General features: G+C 37.0%; 1 protein-coding gene across 2 annotated transcripts in view; it reads left to right on the forward strand.

Moving 5' to 3' along the window:
* GRID1 (glutamate ionotropic receptor delta type subunit 1) overlaps positions 1–21,517 on the forward strand; it is a 602,942-nt gene that overhangs the window by 464,377 nt on the left and 117,048 nt on the right. For both annotated transcript variants that reach the window (XM_048944232.1, XM_048944231.1), the window contains exon 13: positions 18,851–19,046. In XM_048944232.1, coding sequence (XP_048800189.1) covers positions 18,851–19,046 — 196 coding nt within the window. The remainder of the gene's footprint in view (positions 1–18,850; positions 19,047–21,517) is intronic.

The raw sequence follows: 21,517 nt of genomic DNA on the forward strand, positions 1-21,517 counted from the left end.
TCACTTTTCACCTTCAGCATATAATTTTATATTCTTAATACTTTGATAGACATTGTTCTTTATGCCATTATTTGCATATAAGATAATATAGGAGAACTTTAAAATATAAATGACCCTGTTTGGTGGCATTATTTTCGAAAGAGGCTTCTTTGCACAGAGGATAAGATAACCAAATCTGACTCGAGGATAATAGATGTAATATAGCAGTTGTTATATTAAATTTATATATAAATCTCTGTATTTGTGTTGGCAATGTTATGATGATAAATTACAGCTTCTGTAACAAACCCAATTTATCTTGCCCTTTGACTTCTTTCCTCTGCCATCTGCCTACTAATCTATATCCTGTGAGAATATTTTCAGGCCTCTGAGCAGCTCCTGAGAGCTGCTGACTGTTTGTTGGCTTTTTTTTATGTTTGTTTGTTTGTTTTTCTTTAAAAATTTAACAGTTAAACAAAATTTCCCTTTTTTTCTTTCAACATGGACAAAATTTTTAGCTTCACATTGCCAATGGAGCACTGAGAGGGCCATTTATTGTCCTCTTTTACTGCTGACAGGATTAGAGCCTGGTATCTCATGTTTGATCTGACAGCAATTGAGAGGAGAGGTGTCTAGAAGACAGGCATTGCAACACAGGCTCTCCTAGAATATGCTGATGCAAAGATTTTAGGTGCTACTGATTGACGCGGTTACTATGTCAATCTCATTTGTGGTTTCAGTGGCCAACCTGAGAGTAGAATCTTTATGCACAGCTCCTAAACACTAAGTTGTGCTGTTAGCACTCAAATGAGGATAGCTCTTAAAAAAGCTTTTGCCTCATTATCCTGCATGGGACAAAAAAACCCTACTTTTCTCATGAGTTTCACAGTATTTCCAATTTAACTTGCCATTGCAAATGTGCAAAAACCATAATGCTTTGTATACAGATAATGTTGTGATAATAATATGAACAACTCAAAATCATAAAAGCTTTGTTTTAAAATGAATTTTCTATTATTTTGTTTAGAATTAGTAGATTTAAACAGTAAAAGAAATAAGATCTGCATGTAATTTCTGGAAATAACAGGAGAAACTAAAGGGAATAAAACTAATACTGCAGAGTATCTTTGCTGTAAGACCTCATCCTAGGAGGATGGAAGACTAAGGTTAAGCCCAATGAATAAATTGCTCTTGCAATCCAGAACAGAAATAGTTCTCTGGAAAACTTGAACAGTGACCTTCAAATGATTTCTGTAAGTTCTATTTCCTTCATGATAGAAGAAATTGTCTGTTAGGTTTACTGAGCACCTGCCAAAACTCAGCAAATTTCAGAGCAGGGAAAATGTGGGATAAAATGCAGTGGAGAATCTGCAAGAAAAAAAAAAGAACCAACCAAACATATTTATGAGCTGAAATGGAGATCATTGAATGAGGTGTCTGAGGCTGATCTATTACAACATGTATAAGAGGATTTGATTTCCCATCTTATTGAAATTATTAAGAGTTTTGGGCAGGTGAGGTGCTCAGTGTTGTCTTGGGTTTTCAGAATCCATTCTGCCCTCACATTTCATAGATAGCCCCTGAAGAATTATGGTTATATGCCCTTCTATACCCAGTGGTGGCTGCTACGTACAAAGTTCAGAAGTATCACATCTACTTGTACAAGGAGAGGATAGAGAAAGTAGGAAACACTATACTGTGATCTGCAAACACCAGTAGATTCATTCATGTGCCAAGTCAGAAAAGTTTGTTATTTAAGTTGCCATAAGGCTCACTGCTTGTGCTCCAGCTGCTTGGCCATAAGGGCAGGAGTTTCCTATAGATGTTTCAGCCAGAGTGTGGATTATTCTTACTGTCTGGAGTGTTTAAATTGATCGTGGATGCTTTGGCTTATGCACCCAAATCATTCCTGAGGTAATCTTAAATGGCTGCTATCAGAAAACTCTTAGGTTTAATGACTAGTTGGCAAAACTAAGCCACTTAAGGGAAGATATTTCATGTCAGCTATCTTCAGAAGAAACATTTATCATAGTTGTAGTGTCAGGTTTAAAACAAACATATTTCTCATGAAAGTAAGTTATTACCTTACATGAATGCATTATTCCCTGGTCTCTCAGCACAACCTAACTTCAGCATGGTATGATGTTGAGTATTTTTACGTTTCTAAATTTGCCACTGAGCTAGCCTGTGTTAGGTCTTTCATGGACCCAGAAAAGAATGCTTATTTGAGATCCATTTGTTCCCACCCAAAGAGGCACAATGAGTTATAGTTGAAAATTTGCTCAGCAGCTGAGAAGTACCAAATTCATCTGTGTGTACTTCCATTGTTAAGAAACCAACCCCCTGTCCTCTCAGTAAGTGTTCTGTTATCTTTCCCTCCTTAAGAAAGTTCTCTGGTGTTCATTATTGCTGCTGCTAAATTGCTAGCAGGGGAGAAAATAGTACTTTGGTGCTGCAGAAGCTGAAACATAGTTAAAATTTTCATTACAAGCCTGATTCTCTTCCCAACCCCTCTGCAAAATACCTAATAGAAGTATCAATTTTTGCATGTGCAGTCTGCACCTAGCAGAATAGGCGTATGTTTGATTGAATAGCTAGGTGTCAATCAACCCAGTGATATTTAACTCCACAATTTTTACTACAAAACAAGCGTGGCATGGAAATCATAGATGACATTTAATAGAAAGGGCTTGGCAAGATGTTCACTGAAGCAAAGTTGAACTGTTGGAAGGTAGATTTTTAATATTAGCATGTCAGATGAAAGCCTGCTGATGAAAGAAACAATTTTTGGGGAAAAAAAAAAAATTGGTACTAGTAATTCTCAAAGGCTTTCCCACCGTGCTGTGAGTTTCAGAATCTGTCTGTGGTTCACAGAAAAGTGAAGTACTGGACTGCACTGTCCAGGTGCCCAGAACACTCCTAAGGAATGTGCTTGAACAGAACAAAAACTTCTCCATGGGTTTTCCAAACCATCATGGGCTTCATGGCTTCAAAGGGGAGAGCCTAGGATTCCCTTTCTTGCATGTCTGCCGATGCTGCCTTGCTCCCTTGTGTGTCTTAGCTGCCTGTTGCTCACTCCACTGTGACAGGTCAGTGGGAATGGTCAGAATGCAGAGTTTGAGACTCTCACTAAAATCCTTGTCTCCTTAAAAGATCAAGGATAAGTGAAAAGAGTGGAAGCCTTCTTAAGCTGCCCTCCATTCTCCAGTAGTAAGTGAATGTATTTCTGCTCCCCTTTGCTCTTCTAATAGCCTTTTCTGAGCCAACTGTCTGACCATTCACATTCTTCTCATCTTCTCTTTATTTTGTTTGTTTGTTCCATATCTCACAACAAGGGGACCAAGGCAGTAAAGCAGTCACCTTTTACGCTTTCTGTATTTGTGGAGATTCGCAGGCACAGCAGTGTGTGCTTCAGCAGATTTCCCAACCCCAAACAGGCAGAGGAGATACACAATACTAAGGAGAGAGCATTTATGTGAATGTGCTGGTGGCAGCCACTCTGGATATTGGACTGCAGGGCTGTAACCTACATTCTAACTTGTGAATGAGCGATTAATAATTTCTGTTTTCAAGTCTTATTTTAAACCCAAGTGATTTATGTGTATTCTAATATTTGCAATATGACCTGTGTGCAGCTGAGGAGTCTTTCAATGGATCAGTCTGCCAAATGAGGCCTAGACTATTACATGAGTTTGTTCTTTCTTTTGTCATATTACATTATCAAGCAGCCCTTGGATCTGCAGTCTGACCTTCCATTTGTAATTATGAGTTTAATTAGCAGTGACTTAACTTCCAGCTTCGTTTCTTGTTAACAAGCAGACTACATGCTGTTCAGTAGTGCAAAGATATTCTTTAACCTGGTTTTAGGAGAGCTTGTGTGATAAGAGGTAAGAATCATGCAAGAAAGATTAGAACATAAAGGGTAGGCCATTTACAAATTCAAGAATTGAAGATTTTATCAGATCAATCCTTAATATTTGTGCACTCTGTGGATTCTCTTAGATACACCTGCTTTTATGTTCACGTTTATTTCATGATTTGGGGTTTCCTTCTTTGTGTTTCAGCCCACAGATTTCACCTTTTTTGGTGACAGCTGAAGATCCACAGCAGCTTAGTCAGGGTGATAAGTCAGGCACTTGGAAGACTTGGAAACAAAGTGTGATTTTCTACCACAGACTTTGTTTAATCTTTGCAAGCTGAGCCTTCTCTCTGTCTCAGTTCCCTCTCTCTCTGTGTAACAGAGTAACTTATTTCATATCTTACATGGCATATTGTCACTTCAGCTGTTTTAAAGATGTTGTCTGGAAATGGCCATATTATAATAACTCCATAGGAATCAAAAAAGTTAGATGTTCTGAATTGCATACTAAACAGAAGCAATCTCAAAATATTTTAAAAAAATTTTTGGGAAGTATTTTGAAGATGCCAGCTAGAAGGAAATGAACAGAGGTTTCATCTGCTGTATTTAAATGGATTTGATAATGCTGGTAGCAAGAAGCTCACAGGAGTCTCTTTATTTGCAGTGATTTTGCCCTGAAATTTCTTGCTTGAAAGCAGCCTTTCTGTTTTTAATATTGCACTTGGCTTTCTAAATATTTCATTGGATTTTCTTTGATTGTTAATTTTCTTATGTTTAGTTTGTACTGTGTTTTATCTGTGCAGCACCTCGGGCACATTGACAGGAGGCATGTATGAATAAGCATGATAAAAAATAATTATCATGATTATTATTTAAGGCCTGCAAGCAAAAGCTTCAATCATTAAATAACGAGGTTAAGTTCATCCATAAAGAGATGAAGGCTAGAAAAAGAGAGTGAGCAGGGACAGGAAACTCAAAATATACTTTAATTTCTAGAATATTCCCTTCTTAGAGCACGTGGAAGAAATGCCAAGAGAAATATTCTACAACCTGTGCAGAGGGGCTGCAGCACTCAGGGACAGAACTTGCCTCCAGGCACAGTTCATAACAAGACACAGTGTTAAGGCCAGTGCTGAATCCCCACTGTATACCACTTCATTTCCTTTCTGTTGATGGTGTGGCCCAATGGGTGCTTCTGGGCAACTCAAGACTTGACAAAGTCTGAGTTTTTTATAAAGCTTTCTGAATGTTGTCATATGCCATTCAAATGTGGCTTAAGATGGATCCTAATTACTCCTGTATTTGAGCAAGCAGGCAAGCATGGAAGTACAAATATTTCCCAAGGGCGTATTTTTCTGGGAAATATGAGAATGCAGAGCTGAAAATTAGGCTTGCATTCCACCACTCCAGTTGCCATTATAAATAAGTGGCATATGTTGGAAATGGATAGAAAGCTAATGGCCTTGTGAGTCCATACCCTCTCCAGTTCTGCCTTCACAACACCTATATTATAGCATCTCTTCATTTGTTCTTGTTACTAGGAAGTTCTGTGACTTAAGTTAGCTGAGGCATTAACATTTGTAGAGTTCAGAGCAGTAAATGATTTGAATATGATATTAGCAAAATCTACCATCTGTGCAGATAATAATAATTTGTTAATCATTTTTACTTTTTATTATTATTATTTTATTTATTTGTTTCAGAACAGTGAAAATCTAGCAAAAGCTTCATGACGACCCATCTCTTCTTCTCAGCTCAGATTAAGTTGTCTTTGAAATCAAATTTTCTTATGTTAATGTCAATTATTCACTGTGAAGAGTGGTTGTATGCAGCCTGCATACATTAACTTGGCCTCTGTCTTCATCTTCCTTTGTTATAGTATGTGGTTTCTGATACTTGTGGCTTCTTTGGTTGTTGTTTTCTGTTTTGGTTTGTTTTTTTTTTCCTATTTGGCTCTTAAGGGATAAACAGTACAAAATACAGTAACAGAAGAATTTTGCCCAAATACGATATTTATGTTTGTATTGTTTTTCTCTCAAGAAGCTGATAAAATGTCTGTTATCTTTTAACTGATAATATAATCTGATTTAGCAGGGTATTAAGAAGGCAAAAAATTATTATGACAGTAATTCAGACAGAGGTAGCCTTAAAGCTCCAAACATCTCCTAGTTGTGAAGACTAGCTCAGTCCATCATTTGTATGGACAAAAACAATAATAATAAGAAAAATTCACAGCAAATTCTCTTTTTCAAATACAGCTGAGTTGAGGAAGAAGTGTTTAAGCAAGATGGCCACTGTGCTTGTGTGTTTGTTTTAGTCTTGCAAGACTGCAAATATTTTTTCCCCACTCTATCTGGTAGCTGTTTATTTGATCTACAGTTGATACATCTTTCATGTCACTATAGCGTTCCATGTGTTTGCCTACTGGCTTTATTTACTTTTCTTTTGGACAGAAAATTATTCTTACATGTCCCTACGTTATATGTCTTTCTCAGAAGAATGTTTTAACAAGGACTTAAGTGGGAAGCCAGGTGGAACCTTAAAAAAAATAAGTGACTTCATGATGGTTACTAGAAAAGAAGCTCCCTGGAAAGAAGACAATCAAACAAAAAAACCCTGAGAAATGATTTGCATTTTATACCTTTTATCTGTACTGGTAACTGCCATTAGTGTAACAGCGGGTCCTAATGTAAAAGTAATACAGGATGTTCTATAAGGAGGTAAGATAGTGCCTGTTTTTGCATAGGCTTCCAAATCCTATGGAGTCAGATGCAAAGCAGCTCTGCAGCCAGAATAAGCAAGTAAGCTCCATTTGCAAAGCTGCCAATAATTAGCAAGCACTTTATCACAGTAAAGTTATTTCCTGTACTCTGCTCCCCATAAAACAATCACATAAAATTAAAGAGTGGATCTACCCAATTTGTAAGAAGGGGAAGTTATAACTGTTTTACTTGCTGTCAGCTCAGACAAGGGTATAGATGAGCTTCCAGCCCTGATAATCTACTGCATATTTTAGAAAATGCCTTCATTGTTCATGCCAGAAAAAAAACTTCTCTTCTTGCATAATTCTTTACCATCTCCACACAAGTGGTGGTTCTGTCATTCTTGTACCACACTCGCTTTCCCACCCGCTATTCACTACAGTATATTCAGCATCAGCAGGATAACTGTAAATGCAAAGGCTTGTACCAAAGCATCTCTTTTTTTAGATTATTTTGGATGGATAGAGAAGGATAAGAATAGAAGTCTCCAGCAGGAGTACAGGAAGAGCGTTTGTCCAGCTGACTTCCAGGGGTGGTGGTTAGTTCTTACAACTGACCTGTGTCACCAAGCTATGGCCAGTCATGTGTCCAGTTGGATAATCTAACTTTCACATCACAAGGTTTGAATTAACAGCTTGCAATAAAAGTTAAGTAATGATCATATCTCCTATAGCTAAAAGCTCAATTCATACAAGCACTTTGGAAGCTGATTTCTTGAAGTAAGATTCAGAAGCCTTTCCTTCTGTGATTAAAATGGAACCTGTTATTGGGAATTCAGTGAGGGCAAGAAGAGCTTCCAAGAAGCCTCACAATACAGACAACGTGCAGAGCAGTAACACAATCCTGCTGTGCCTCTTTGCTTGCCAGTGCCTTGCTCAACATGCCTTCATGGCATCTGCTTTTCAGCATTGAGTATTACTCTTCACAAATCACCCTAACTGGTAGCTGTGATGCCTCTGCTGAAGGTTTTGTAATGTTACAGCTTCAGTTTTGGTGAGCTTAATGCAGTGTCATCTATTTCATGTTGTGTGATGAAATCAGTCATAAGCTAAGAAATAAAACTTTGTTTGGGCTAATTGGGGTATAGGTGCATATCTTTTTACCAGCTCTGTTGTGGACGCAGGAACTTCAGGCAAAGGATGAAGCAAACAACCATGCAGTAACATTTTAAATCATAGGATCTAGATTTGTTAGTTTTGTAAAGAGGATTTTTTGAGTTTGTTTGTTGCTTTTTTTTTCCATGCAATCAAGTGTTCCAGTCAATTGAGTTACATGGTCATACTTCTCCTTTATAGTGAAGCTTAGATAAAGTGTTGCCTCTGGCCATAAAGTGGAAAACTGTAAACTTACCATTTAAATTCCAGATATTTGAAAAACCAACCAACCAAACAGAGCCTGCAACAAAACACACACTTAATAGATCCAGGTTGTGGCTTTTGAGGGGAAGAGTGCTGGGAGTTCTTAGCTTCCTTAGAAGCTAAGATTCACTTCCTAGGCTTTACTAAGCAGTGTCTTCTGCGCGTGTGCCCCCAAAAGATGTCTACAGGAGTGTTTCCTGTATCATCCTCCTGATAAAGGAGAAAATGGTGTTGCCTTAGAAAAGTTGTTTTAATGCAGCTGCCAAAATCCCATTAAAAAAAACGTAATCAAATGCAATGAAGTTGTTTGCCTTCTAAACCATTAAAACCAGCCTAGGAGAATAAGCTACTGATATAATTCGATTTATGAATAGTCATATCTATCTATAAAAGCATAGAAAACCATTGGTCAGAATGGGGTGGATGTTAGCTACTGTGTTTCTTTTATGTGGCAGTAATTCAATTTGCAAGCTAATATTTCAAGGAATTAAATTAGGCTACCTTATAAACTAATGAATTTCAATATGGAGCACAGCTAGTTTGCTTTGATGCAGTGCTGTCTGTGTATCTAATATGGCATTCAGGTGAGACTCAGGTTTGGGATGAGGAGAGGCAGGAGGAACTGGAAGGTTTTCCCTTTCTCTTTACTTCATTGTACATTGGGATAAGGGGGAGAAGTAAACCTCATACTGAGCACTTGCCTTTTGGGTCCTCTAAGAAACAAGTGAGTGGGCTTCTAGACTTGAAAATATGCCTGTGTAATGCATGCACTTTAGACATCAGTAATAACTGCTGAATACTATATGTGCTTTTGGTATTAATGAAGAGCCCTATGTTTTGATTTCCCAAAAGTATCCCTGTTCTGGCAATCAGTATAGCTCTTCAGAGCCTTTCTGTTTTCTTTCTGTCAACATCGATAGCTTCTGCTTTATTCCCTGTGGTTAAGGGAAGGGTGTGAAGCTGTTTCCTAGCATCACTTTATGCCTCCGAGAGATCTAAGCAGTGTGATGAGTATCCAGTCACTCCACCACAGCTGTAAGGCTGCTGGCACTGGTACAGGCAGCAGCCCAGAGATCTCTCTACAGAAATCCTTGTCCTACAGAGTGAGACAGCTCCTGATAAATCAAAAATTAATAAAAAGCTGAGCAGGACCTTACCTTACTCTGAGATTTCGTAGTTTTTAATGGAACTACTCATAGTATAATGATATCCTAACAGTCATGGTATGAGGTACCATTCATCCTGAATAGGAGCTTTGCAAGTCAGCACCAAGATGCCAAGCTTACCCATTCCACACTTTGTTTAATTAAAAAGATATTCTATCATCTGAGTGCAAAGCAGAATGGCAGTGGTATCAGTACCTGTGACAGTAGTTGTGAAGGAAGAAAGCAATTTCTTCCCTTTCAGTCTTAGTCGTTAATCTTCATTAGGATTTTTAGCTTCCAAATGTGAGTGATAGAAGACATCAGCATAGCAAACAGTTTCAAGTGCATCTGCATAAATAACAGAGGTAGTTTGTTATTTTCATTATAGGTAGAAGCGTATGTCAGTTGCCAGATGTGTTTGATTCAGACAATATGATTTTCATGCCAACTTTATGATATGTTTGATTTAGGAGAAGTGACTAAAACCTGCTGTTGGGACTGAGTTACTGTTAAACACCAGCTGCAGCTTTTATTTTAATTAATATTGTGAGGAGTAGAATACCTTGCTTTAATTAACACGTTAACCATTCAAGGTACTTGGAGAAAGGTCACAGTGGCAAATTGGTTTAAAATTAGGATAAGAAAACATTCAGAGGTAGTCCAAGTGATTTATTTATTTCTTCAAAATTATGCTACAACCTCTTGAGATGTTTTAAACTCCTCTTTTTCCTGCATTACACACATTTTAATTTTCTCCTCCCTGTTAAGTAGGTTATGGGGTATGGGTAAAGGATATAGCCTAGCCTAGATTTTTTAGCAGGACTGATTATTACAGATTTGCAGAACAGCTCATAGCTGCCCTGAGTCCTCTTCTAGGCTTTGAACTAGATTTCTGAATGTCTTACAGATGTGCTGTTGTGCCAGCTTTCCTTGATCAGTTTTAAAAATCAGCCCGGTGATGCAGCAGTTTAAATGTACATCTAGGCACACAAATTAAAGCTCCAGCTTTTGAAGATGTGGGCCTGCATCTTCAGGAGGCTCTGATATGATCATTCTGGACATCTCGTTGTCTGACTACTTCTTTCGATCATTAACTTGCAGACTTTTTGCCAAACTATGATGGGTAATACCTCAAGTATATTCATTAATTAGAAGTACGGAAAAATAACATAGTGAAAAGAAATCCTATAAATGCCTCTTTATGTTTAAAGGAAAGGCTTGCCTTTGTGCTCACTCTTTCAGTTAGGCAGCAAACAAACTCACGCAGGATCATGAGAGAAATGGCCTTCAGAGATCATGAACTATTGTGTGGCAGTAGATTCAGATGCAAATCTTTGGAAATTAGATTTGATCATTATTGCTGTTTAAGTAGCCTATTTGTGATGCTGTTGTTTGATTATTTAAAAAAGCATTTTCAAACAAAGCAATAATGACTTACACTGCAGGGGACATCACACCTTCTTTCCCATAAGACAGTGATGCCAGAAAGTATAGCGTGTGCAGAAAGAAAAAAAATTATTACACACAATAAACCAAAAAAGGTTCCCTAGTTAATGGAATAATCAGCAATCTGTGACAGGACAGATAAGAGGAGGGTTAGAGATATAATTAGAAATGTGATCTTGTGATTGAGATGTTTTGCTAATTTTGTGCCATTTAACAGATTTCTCTGCGTGCAGTGCTTGCACAGAGCCAGTGTCAGCTCTGAGCAAAACAACTGCTATGATCCAGTGGCAAGTCAAGTCATACTTGTGCAGATCACTGCAGATGACTGGAGTTGCTGAGGTGGTCCTGCGGGCATTGTTTAGAAATAGCAGAGAGGAGGAAAAAGCAGATTTAACTCTGTTTACAGGAGAACCTGCTTTACTGATTATGATGATGAGGTTCATTTTTGGATCCAAGGTTGAGTCTCACGGACAGAAGAATCATAAAGTTGTCTGGTTGGTTTTTTTAATGGGTATGCTTCCTAAATGAACCACTGAAACATATTAGCCAGTTGTGTGAGCAATGGGACACAGACCAGATATACGGATTTTTGTCCTACATTTCCTATGCTTCTTTGACTTTGGCAAAAATGTTTTTTATTCTGAATTACTGAATTATTCTGAGAGCAGTAAGCAAAATGAGATTTTGTATGATGGTGTAGAATGTTTCTGCTGCATATCACTCTCTTAGAAACTAAGCAAAGCCTATAAATGTTTTGCCTATGAAATATTTGTAGATAATAATTAATTACTATTAAAATCATAAATGTGGTGATGTATCATTTAATAATAGCCTTACTGTAGCTTTACATTTCATCAGTGGTTATACGTGCTATTTGTTCCATTCTTTTAGGAATTAATCATGCAATAGCTGTGCAGGAACAGAATCCCAGAGAAAACATTCATATCTTCATTGAAATCATTTCTATGTTGTGATTTGAGAGGAGTATAGCTTTCTTAATGGGTAGAAATATTTAGTTTATTCTTCTTATTTAGTAAATTAAGTTTTTTTCCTTAGCTTGTTGCTGCATTATCCTTCATCCAGGCCCATCTCCCTACCTTTGCCTCCTTCCCAGGGGTTCCCTTCAGGCCTTTGTCAAAGAACCTAGGCTGAACCAGGCTGAATCATGCTGAAATTGTTTCAAGGAAATGAAATAATTGTAGAGGCACAGGAACACACATCAACTCCGTTTTCTGTGGTGGAAATGAAGCTGGCTTTAGCTTCCTTCTCCCATTAAATCCATGACTAGATATTATATCTTGCTGTTAGCTGTATCTAATATAGGACAGTTGATGGAGCTCATCGAAGCCACCACGTTGGCAGCAGTGCCCATTATCATCAAGAGTACAGCTGCCATGAAAAGCAGCTGCTGCAGTGCCACTACCTGCTGAGGGGTTCAATCACTGTTTGTTTTCATGGTAGTAGAAGTATGTAGTTGACATGGCAACGTGTTTTGTGACACATGCCAACTGATTGGTTTTTCCACTGGAGGAAACTCCCTGCTTCTTTGAAATCATGTGTAGCAGCTGTTCCTGCTCCACTGGTGGTGACAAGCACACATACAAGCACAAATGCCTGCACTGTTTGTCTCTTTTTGTGATCAGGAAATTTTTATTCCTGGTGTGAAGGGCTTCAATGCAGGTTGTTCAATATAGTTTAATCTTCCAGTGCTTATAACTTCTCTCATAGAAGGTCCTATGAGGCTTTTTCTGTTAAGGCTTTAGTTGTTTAGAATAAAGTGGATGGTATTTTTCACGGACACCTTATGAAATGTGCTTTCTGTGAACTATAGGATGATATATTTACCAGTGAAGGACTTGAAAAGTGTCTGTTAAGCATTCAGTGCTACTGCTGATTTCTGCTGGATTGCCTCTCAGTAAATATTTTGCTTAATGTAGTTGCTGAAGAAACCAGATGCCGAACAAGTCACTGCACTGAGGCAGAGTTAAGGGTGGATAAAGTGACTTGATTTGCAGTTAAATGAAGCAATACAGGATTTGGTCATGTCACAATAGAGAAGTTGTCAATTCACTGATTGATTTAGGAGCTCAGTTTGATTGTAATTTTGAAAAAAGTCAAAGGGATGCATAAATTAAAAGCCTGAATCTTCTGTAGTCTAAGATGTGAAGCTAAACCTGCTTTCCTTTAAATATGCTCTGTACTAAGGCTACTGCCATTCTGGCAATACTCTGAACAGTCTTATTGGCCTCACTTAATGGCCTGTCTTTAAATTCATGTACTTCACATTCATTTTATCAGATGCCAATAATATTCCAGTATGTACTGACAACAAATGTTGTACGTTAATGCGAGTGTGTCTTTTATTGGAGGTGAGATGGATATTTAATTTTCAGGCTCACAAATGCTTAAAATAGGTTAATTTTAATCTCATCCCATTATTCAGCTAATATACTGTTCTTTTCAGTATTGGCTGCACAAGTGTTTATGAAGAGTAACTGTTATTTTTTAATTAATATTTAAGTGGGCTTCTTCTTTTATAACTCTGATCTGGTAAGACAATGAAAAACTTTTCATATAACCCTCTGAGTCACTGAGACTATCATCACCTATTGGCAGTTTATATATATGACAGATGACTTTTTTTCCTGAATTGAAGCTTATCTTCAGCTTGGGGCTAAAACTCTCCAGGGAATGTTTTTATGTGGGAGTTTGAACTCAGGTTCAGATGTCTTAAGACATTCTCTACCCACTCATAAATCTTGCTTAAACTAAAGATCCAAAGTTTGGCTATCTATGAATAATGGACTAGGGCTCTAGTCCTTTGCCTTGCTGCTCAACAAATTGATAGAAAAAGTAAAGAGAACTCAGTTTCTGAACTGAGGGATCTTCTGCTCATACATGCTTAGAACTATTCTCAATAAATTACTTGTGCTGGTACACTACAACCCATGACCTCAGTTCAGCTTAACTTCCACAGGTTTTCCAGAGTTTTGCAGACTGCTCTCACCTACCAATCTTCTTACATCAAAAAACAGCTGTTTTCTCACTGGAGATGAGAAGCTGATACTGCAAAGCTCACCAGGCTTCAAAATTTCTCTCTCAATGGAAGGGCTGAAGTGATCATCAGCAACAAACACCATTTTCTCATTTGTTCTCATTGTCTTTCTAAATATATCCATGCATGGTCTAGTGCTGAACTTAGTGTCTCAAAATGTGAACGCTTCCCTCTGTTCTAAGAAGATTTCTAAGCCTTTTCTTTCCACTTGTGATAGTTAGTGAAATAAATCTCTTTTCAGATAGGATTGTATATGCTAGGTTTCAACTCATAGGTAGTTCTTGCACTTACCCTGGTGGTGTAATGTGGTCAAATCAATTCAGCTACTTTTATCTTTATTTTGATGTGTAAACTTTATTTCCTAGTATGTAAAACATGTATTTTCCTCCAGTAAATGTTCATTGAATCATAGAATGGCCTGGGTTGAAAAGGACCTCAAAGATGATCTAGTTTCAATCCCCCTGCCACAGGCAGGGTCACCAATCTCTAAATCAGGCTGCCCAGAGCCACATCCAGCCTGAAATGTGGTTGAAAAGCCCTTATAGTTAGAAATTGCAATTGTACTTAATTATGTACATATAATCAATTCCTAGGCTTTGAAAAAAAAATTGAAATAAAGTAATTTCAAGGTATTTAAAAAAGTAGAACTTCAGAACTTGTAGTATATTTTTGTATATATTTCCAAGGCGCTCCATTTTGGTAAAGCAGCTTAAAACTCTCATCTTCTCCAGGTTGCTTCATCTTAATGGCAGCTGTCACCTGGAATATTATGCTGCATTGAGCAATAATGTTAGGGTGCTGGCATCCCTAGGTAAAATAAGAACATAACTTTCCCAGGCAAATGTGGAAAAGCATACTGTGATTTAGGGATTAATATTATTTAAGAAAATTGATTTATTTACTTGGGAGGAATTATTTGTTCTGTATTGTTTTTCCAAATATATGCAGTAATTCAAAGGGAGAGGCTATTTGAAATGTACTCACAACACAGCAGAGTGCTGATGCCCACTCTTATGTCTAATCTTAACCTGTATTATTTCTAATAGTTCATGTGCAGATGAGCAAACAGGAGCTAGGCAGGAAAAATACTGCATCATTTTTTAAACATAATGCTGTGGATTCAGAAACTGCTAAAATGCTAACTTTCCTTAAGTAATAGCAAACTGGAAAAATACAAACAGTTTCAGTGTTAAAATATTTGCAGTGGTGAATACTAATGAGAAATTACCTCTAAATCAAGGAGCTGCCACTATTGCCATTATGGTCTCTTTAAGGCTGAAATCAAGATAAATACTACTTTTTTTTTACAGTGGCATAGAAGAATTCATGACATTACTACATAGTTATCTTGTTAACAGACACAGAATTTACACATAGGATTCCAGATGTGCAACATTCTCCTAACTTAAAAGAAAAGGAATAATTAGGAAGGTGAAAAACTCAGTAAATAAATATATTTTGCCTTAAAAAAAAAAAAAAAAATTAAAAAAAAAATTGAAAGGAAAGTTTGCTTATCTTTTTGTGGGTTTTTGTTGCTGTTATTTTGTTTTTGTTATTGTTTTGAGGTTATTTACTTTGATCGTGACTGACAATTGTGAGAGGCAGTTTTGGATGAACAGCTGAGGCTGCCGTTTTCAAGTTGAGTTAATTGGTCAGCAGTTACTTCCGAGCACCTGGTGACAGGTTTAGTCTGTCCCTTAGATAAGATTTGTTCATACTGTTCATCCAGAAAGTCTTATCTTTATAGCACCTCTAGAGTCAAATCAACCTATGCTGGCAGAACCTTTTTTGGTTACATATCTACAGCTCTATGAGTCTCTTACAAGTAGGAAAGCATTTCCAAACAGTACAACTTAACCAATATTTTTATTGTGTCAGTTATTTCTAATGGTCTAATTATAAATGCTAGTACAGCTATTGCCTAAATGTTTATTCCACAGCATTTGGTTTATGTCAATATGTTTCTAAAAATTGAAACAAACTGTTTTCAGTTGACTCCACTTGAAGTAATTGCTACTCCACTGGGAATTACGTATCAATTGTCCTATTTATCTAGCAGATATTATTACACTGGTTAAATTTTTCAGCTGGTAACTCTGTTCTGTTTGGATGGACCACAGATACATTTACTTAAATCAATTGGTTTACATGTACTTGCCAATTACAGTAATCACACAGTGGATGTATTTATCTACAAATTGAAGGTCAGCTCCTATAAGTGTAAGTGAGGAACATTGGCTTTTTCTGCTTTACTAGCTTTATCTTTAATCACACTTACAGAGAGTCCTTAATGGGTTGTGAGATCCAATAATTGAGGTGGTAAGGTTAATGGAGTGTCTTGTTATGCTGCACATTTTTGTTGCAAATTATTTTATTTATTAAATGCATGAAATCTTTACCGCAGGAAAGTGAGCTAAGAATCTGAGTAGCAAACAAAGGTGGGTTCTGCTAATGGCTATTCAGCAAAATGAAGAAGTCTAGGAACAAAGAGTAGCTACCTGTAGAGAATGGCACAGTGCTAATATATAGAAGTATAAATATATGAAAAATATGTGAAATCTGCACTTGTGATTATCTTAATTCATCCTATAAGACAGGAGATTTCAGTGCAGAAATATAGTAAAAGAATTTTTTTATACTGAATAACAGCTGTTGTCCAGACCACTCCCCATCAAGATAGTTTCTGAGATAGTTCTGGTTAAGTGGTCCCTTTGGTACAGACATAAGGTTACCTTCTTTCTCTGACATTCACCATCTGCATGAATTTATGCTGCAGGAGCCACTCACAAGCTTGGTTACCTGCTGTGACCCTGACTGTGTCCTTTGGAGACCTTCTGACTCGCTCAAAAGATGTTTCAGTAGTGATACAGAGAATCTCCTGTGTCAGGAGCAGTTCTTACAATGGATCAAGTAGGGCACTGCAGGAAAGATGTGCATAATCCTCAGGACATGCAGTATTCTTTATTATCCTTGTAGGAAAATTCTGCCAACTAAAGGGATCATAGTTGTTCCATGCAACACCCAAGCAAAGGCTGGGCTTTCCTCCCTGCCACCTCTTACCTGCTTATTGGGCCAGCAAAGCACTTGATTTATATCCAGAATTTGCTCACTGCAATGCTTAGAGAATTGAAGAAAAATGCTTTTCGAAAAGCAAGATGTACTGTGATTTTGTACAGTACTGATTGTCAATAAAGTGCAATTTAGCTAAAACAAAAGTAGTGATTGTCAATAAAGTGTGATTTAGCTAAAACAAAAGCAGTGATTGTCAATAAAGTATAATTTAGCTAAAACAAGAGGCAGATTTCTGTCAAAGTTCCCATGCAGAGGCAGTAGAAGGGATCCACGTTATGAAACATTATGAAAGCTACAGTTTGCTTTTTTTGAATGCTTACATTTTCAACAAGAATGACAGCATGAACAGTAGACATTTGTAAAGTTGTTATCTGCTGAAAGTCACATTAAAGTACAATAGCTAAAAATGCTGCTGCTAACGTGCTTCTACCTTGTATGTGCTTCTACAGGCACTGAAATCTAGACAGCAGACTGTGTTAAAAGGGTTGCCACAGAAACCCTGCGTGTGTATTCGGCACCTTTCTTAGTCATTTGGACATACAATAGACTGAAATGTGTCTTTTAACAGTCAGATCATCCATCCCCAGGATGTGAGCAATTTCATGTGATATGATGAAGCTTATTCTAAAAAATAAAGAAGGAACTAAATGTAGCATGTAATCATTTAGATCAAAATTGGAGGAAAAATGGTCCTGTTCAATGAAATGTACCAGAAACATTTAGGAAATCAGAATATAACTTTCAGGACTGTTAAACAGAGAGAGAGGACTGATACAAATTCTCTCATTTTTTATTAGAATTGTTGAATATCTGGCAACCTACAGGGTGTTCATTTCTGTTTTACTGAAGTGGTGTATATAGAGCAAGGGAAGTAACGTATCTGGGGTTTGATGCAACTCCTGGAGTTAGCGCAAACCCACAAGTGTGCAAAAAAAATGTTCACAGTCTTACTGAAAGCTGCTTAGCAGCTTAAAATGATAAAAAGTCCTTAACACAATTTAAGAACTTAAACCACTTAAAATTTTAGAAGCAGCGTGTGAGTTGGAAGGGTGTTTGTAAGGGTAGAAGAGGAATCCCTGCTGAGCTGCGGCTTTGGGGATGGAGCTGGCAGCCTCACATGGTGCCTCCAGGTAAAGGGGCTCCTTGGGAACCAAACTCAGAGGGCCTGAAGGTGATGTGATGGGAGGATGGTAGAGTGGATGGGAGAGTTTAGTTTGATCTCAGCTAAGGTTAATTGGTAGTTCATATGAGAAGCATCTGAAATAAATCTACTTTGAGGTTATGCATTTATGAGACATAAATATATATATGTCATAATTTGAGATACAGTTTAGCCCATGCTGCCACTCTGTACCTGTACAGAAAAGTGAGATGTGAGAACAAAGGAAGAGGACACAGGAGCAAACATTGGTGGCTGAAAATAGAAAATTGACTTGATTCTGCTTCAAATGTTTTGAAACTTGGCCTGGTTCTCAGTGACACAGGCAGTGATTTACACCTTTCTGTGCTGAAAAGGCTGTAAAACAGGAGTGAATTACATTCAGTACAATTTGAAAATAAATGATGCATTCACAGTCACTCAAGTTGAGGCCCATTTACACTTTCAGGGTGGTATGATGAGTAAATGAAAGTTAGACCTCTGTGTGAATGAAAAATGTCTGTTTTACCAGAGGCTGTGAAGAAAAGAGGGAGAGGGACATGTCGAAATTGGAACCAAGGCTTTTATTTGTTTGTTTTAAAAAGTCTTATTGATTTGGAGTCAGGTGGAGTATTGGTATAAGTTCCAACTAATTCCACTGAGTTCTGTGAGGTGGTGCCAAGGTGGCTGACAGTTTATATTTACAACCTTTTCCTGCACTGGGGTATGTCTGTAATGGACTCCCTTTCTGTGCAAACTTGGGATAATATTTAACATGGATTATCTACCAGAAAGTCTTTATTAAGGTTAAAAAACCAAACAAACAAAGAAAAAAACCTCAGGTATGACTAAGTTCACATGATCTCAGTTGAATTCAATTACTCTTTGGTTTTCCTTTATGATGAAAGGGAGAGATACTCAAGTATTGCCTGGTATTGATAAATGCTTTCCGACTGAAGACAAAAATAAATCATTTAATTAAATTTTCAGTAGCATTCTATGTTTCACTAATATCTCAATATTGCTTGAATTTCAGAACATTTCAGGATCTGTCTAAACAAATGGATATATCTTACGGTACAGTCAGAGACTCAGCAGTATATGAATACTTTAAAGCAAAAGGAACAAACCCTCTGGAGCAGGATAACACATTTGCTGAACTGTGGAGGACAATAAGTAAGAATAATGGGGCAGATAATTGTGTATCGAACCCTTCTGAAGGCATCAGGAAGGTAAGACTGGATTACAGTGCTCTTTATTTAATTGTTGTGCTGTATCAAATTAGTTTGCGTGGAGTTAATATTGTTGAGTCACATTAATGCAATTACATCGTAACTTTAAACAAAAATATCCTTACATAAAGTTCCTTTCAGTAACTATGCCAGATAAAAGGCATCTTGTGAGGTCGTGATTTTGAATTAAAGTACTTTAGCTCTGCTGGAATCTCCAGTATTTAAATCCTCCTTTGGAGGTGGCTGTAAAACTTACAGGTTTCTTGGCAGCTTTGACAATACCCATCTTCAATGATATTTTTTATTATTCAGATTTTGACACTTGTCCTTTGCTCTTTTTTTTTTTTTTTTTTTTTTTTCATTTGCTTTGAATTAAAGTAAGTATTGGTAACATGAGGAATGAATGAAAATCCACTAATGTTTCTTAGAACAGAACTTTCATGCCAAATTTCTTTGTTTATTCGAAACTTAACAAGCACATGCTCTTTCACATGTCAGAATGCTTTCACCTAATTTTTATTTCTCTAAGATTTTTTGATGAAACTGAGTACTGTTGTAATAATCAAGGTATATATAGTAGCTTGAGATTCTACATCCTTTTGCTGACTTCTGTTATAAACAGCCCTGGTTAAGTTCAGGCCCACACTTACTCGCCCTTAGTCTGCTGGTCTTCTCTGCTTTCCATCTTGTAGCTTAGCAGATAATAAAGCAGATAATAAATAGCAGCAAACTGCATGTGTCCTGAAGTATATTGTGGCAGGTGTGCGGAAATAGCCAGTGAAATTTTAATGTGCTTTTCCTTTAGAGAAAAGTGTCTCCTTTATTTTTTAATTGATTTCCTTTTTTTTTTTTTTAACACAGCAGGAAAACAGCTATTATTAAAGTTGTGATTGTTAGATCAGGATTATTCTGTTGTCAATGACACAGTGATTTGGAATAAATTTATTACAAGTTCCTTATGCTTTTATAAATGAGAAATAAGAAAATGTTTGAAGCTTGGGTTCTTTTTTTTTTTTTTTTTTTTTTTTTTTTTATATTTGAAACAACTTCTAAGCTGTCAGTGAGGAAAAATAAAAAAAAATACTGTTTTTTACAACACCATAACCATAGCATGGCTGAACATCTTAATATAAGCCATCCTATTTCCTGAATCAAAGTCCTTTGATATAAGATTCCCAATTGTTTGTGTGACTTCTGGATAAAATCCTTATTTTTGGGAAAACATACTTTTGCCTTTTCCAGTACAGGAGGATTCTGTCAATAGTTTTGGTTCCCCCTGCATTTTCTCCCGCCTTCCAGCTGAGCACTTGGCTCAGTTAAACTTTCTTCCTCTGGTAGAAGGTAGAACCCTGGCTATAGAAAAGTCTGCAGTGATTTTCTTTTTTTTTTTTTTTTTTTTTTTTTTAATTTGCTTGTCACTTTATGCAAATGAAGCCTCTATTTCAAGACTTTCTTAGCAGAGACATAAGTAGTGCCAATGTGTTCTAATCTATGTAGCATGACATTAAAAACAATATATAAGTAAAACAGTTTACCATAGAAAAAAAGCAGAAAAAATTACCTTTTTTGTCCCTTGTTTGTTGTGTTACCATTCATACTGTCAGCAGTAAAGCTTTAAAAACTCTCTTTCCATAAGCCTATTGCATGCTGCCATTTGTTGTAGCTAGATTTGCCTAAACCTTAAATGTAACTGTGGACTGGCAGGCTGTTTGGACTACCAACTATGTTGTCTGTATGGAGCTGGCAGCTCTGTCTCTTGTAAGTAATGTTAAATTTTTCATACTGAGTTTGATTTTAATATTGTAGGGTGATTTTTATATAACTCGATCAGCTCATTCCATTAACGTCAACAATAACTGAATTTACCTCAGCTCCCAAAGCTGACCAAGGCTGCTATTTAATTAGGCACGTAAATTGAGCTCAGTATTTAATAACATTGTCAACTAAACGTTTGTGTTTATAGATTAAATGTCGTTCTTGCTAACTCATTGAGCTCCTTGAAAAAACAGACAAGTCAGCCATATCAAATATTTTGGCTAGAAACTCTGTTTTCCTAAAGAAGAAATGGTATCGGCCAAAGAAATCAGACTTTTTATATCTAAACATGTGCTGCTGCATGAAAGAGATGTACATGTACCTTAGAAATGCTTTATAGGAAAAGGAAAGTCTAAATTCCTCCGGCGTATAAAGATACCTAACACATTTTCTGAATAAAGACTTGCCTGGTACAATGGAAAAAAAAACAACAACTACTTCTTCTCTCCTCTTGCTCTCCATTTTCTTCAGACAGCATCACAGTTCAACTGCAGTTAAGTAAGAAAAAAATAAAAGCCTCTTCAATGCAAAACAGGAGAGTACTGCTTACTCATGCAATAGGCAGGTATTTCCAGTCTTTGTCTCAATTCCATTTTCCTCTCTCCATTTCCCAGACATGTTTCTTCTCCCTTTGACTGGCTAAAACCAAACAGACA

The sequence above is a fragment of the Lagopus muta genome, chromosome 5 (genome assembly GCF_023343835.1).
Source record: "Lagopus muta isolate bLagMut1 chromosome 5, bLagMut1 primary, whole genome shotgun sequence".
NCBI classification, from domain to species: Eukaryota; Metazoa; Chordata; class Aves; order Galliformes; family Phasianidae; genus Lagopus; species Lagopus muta.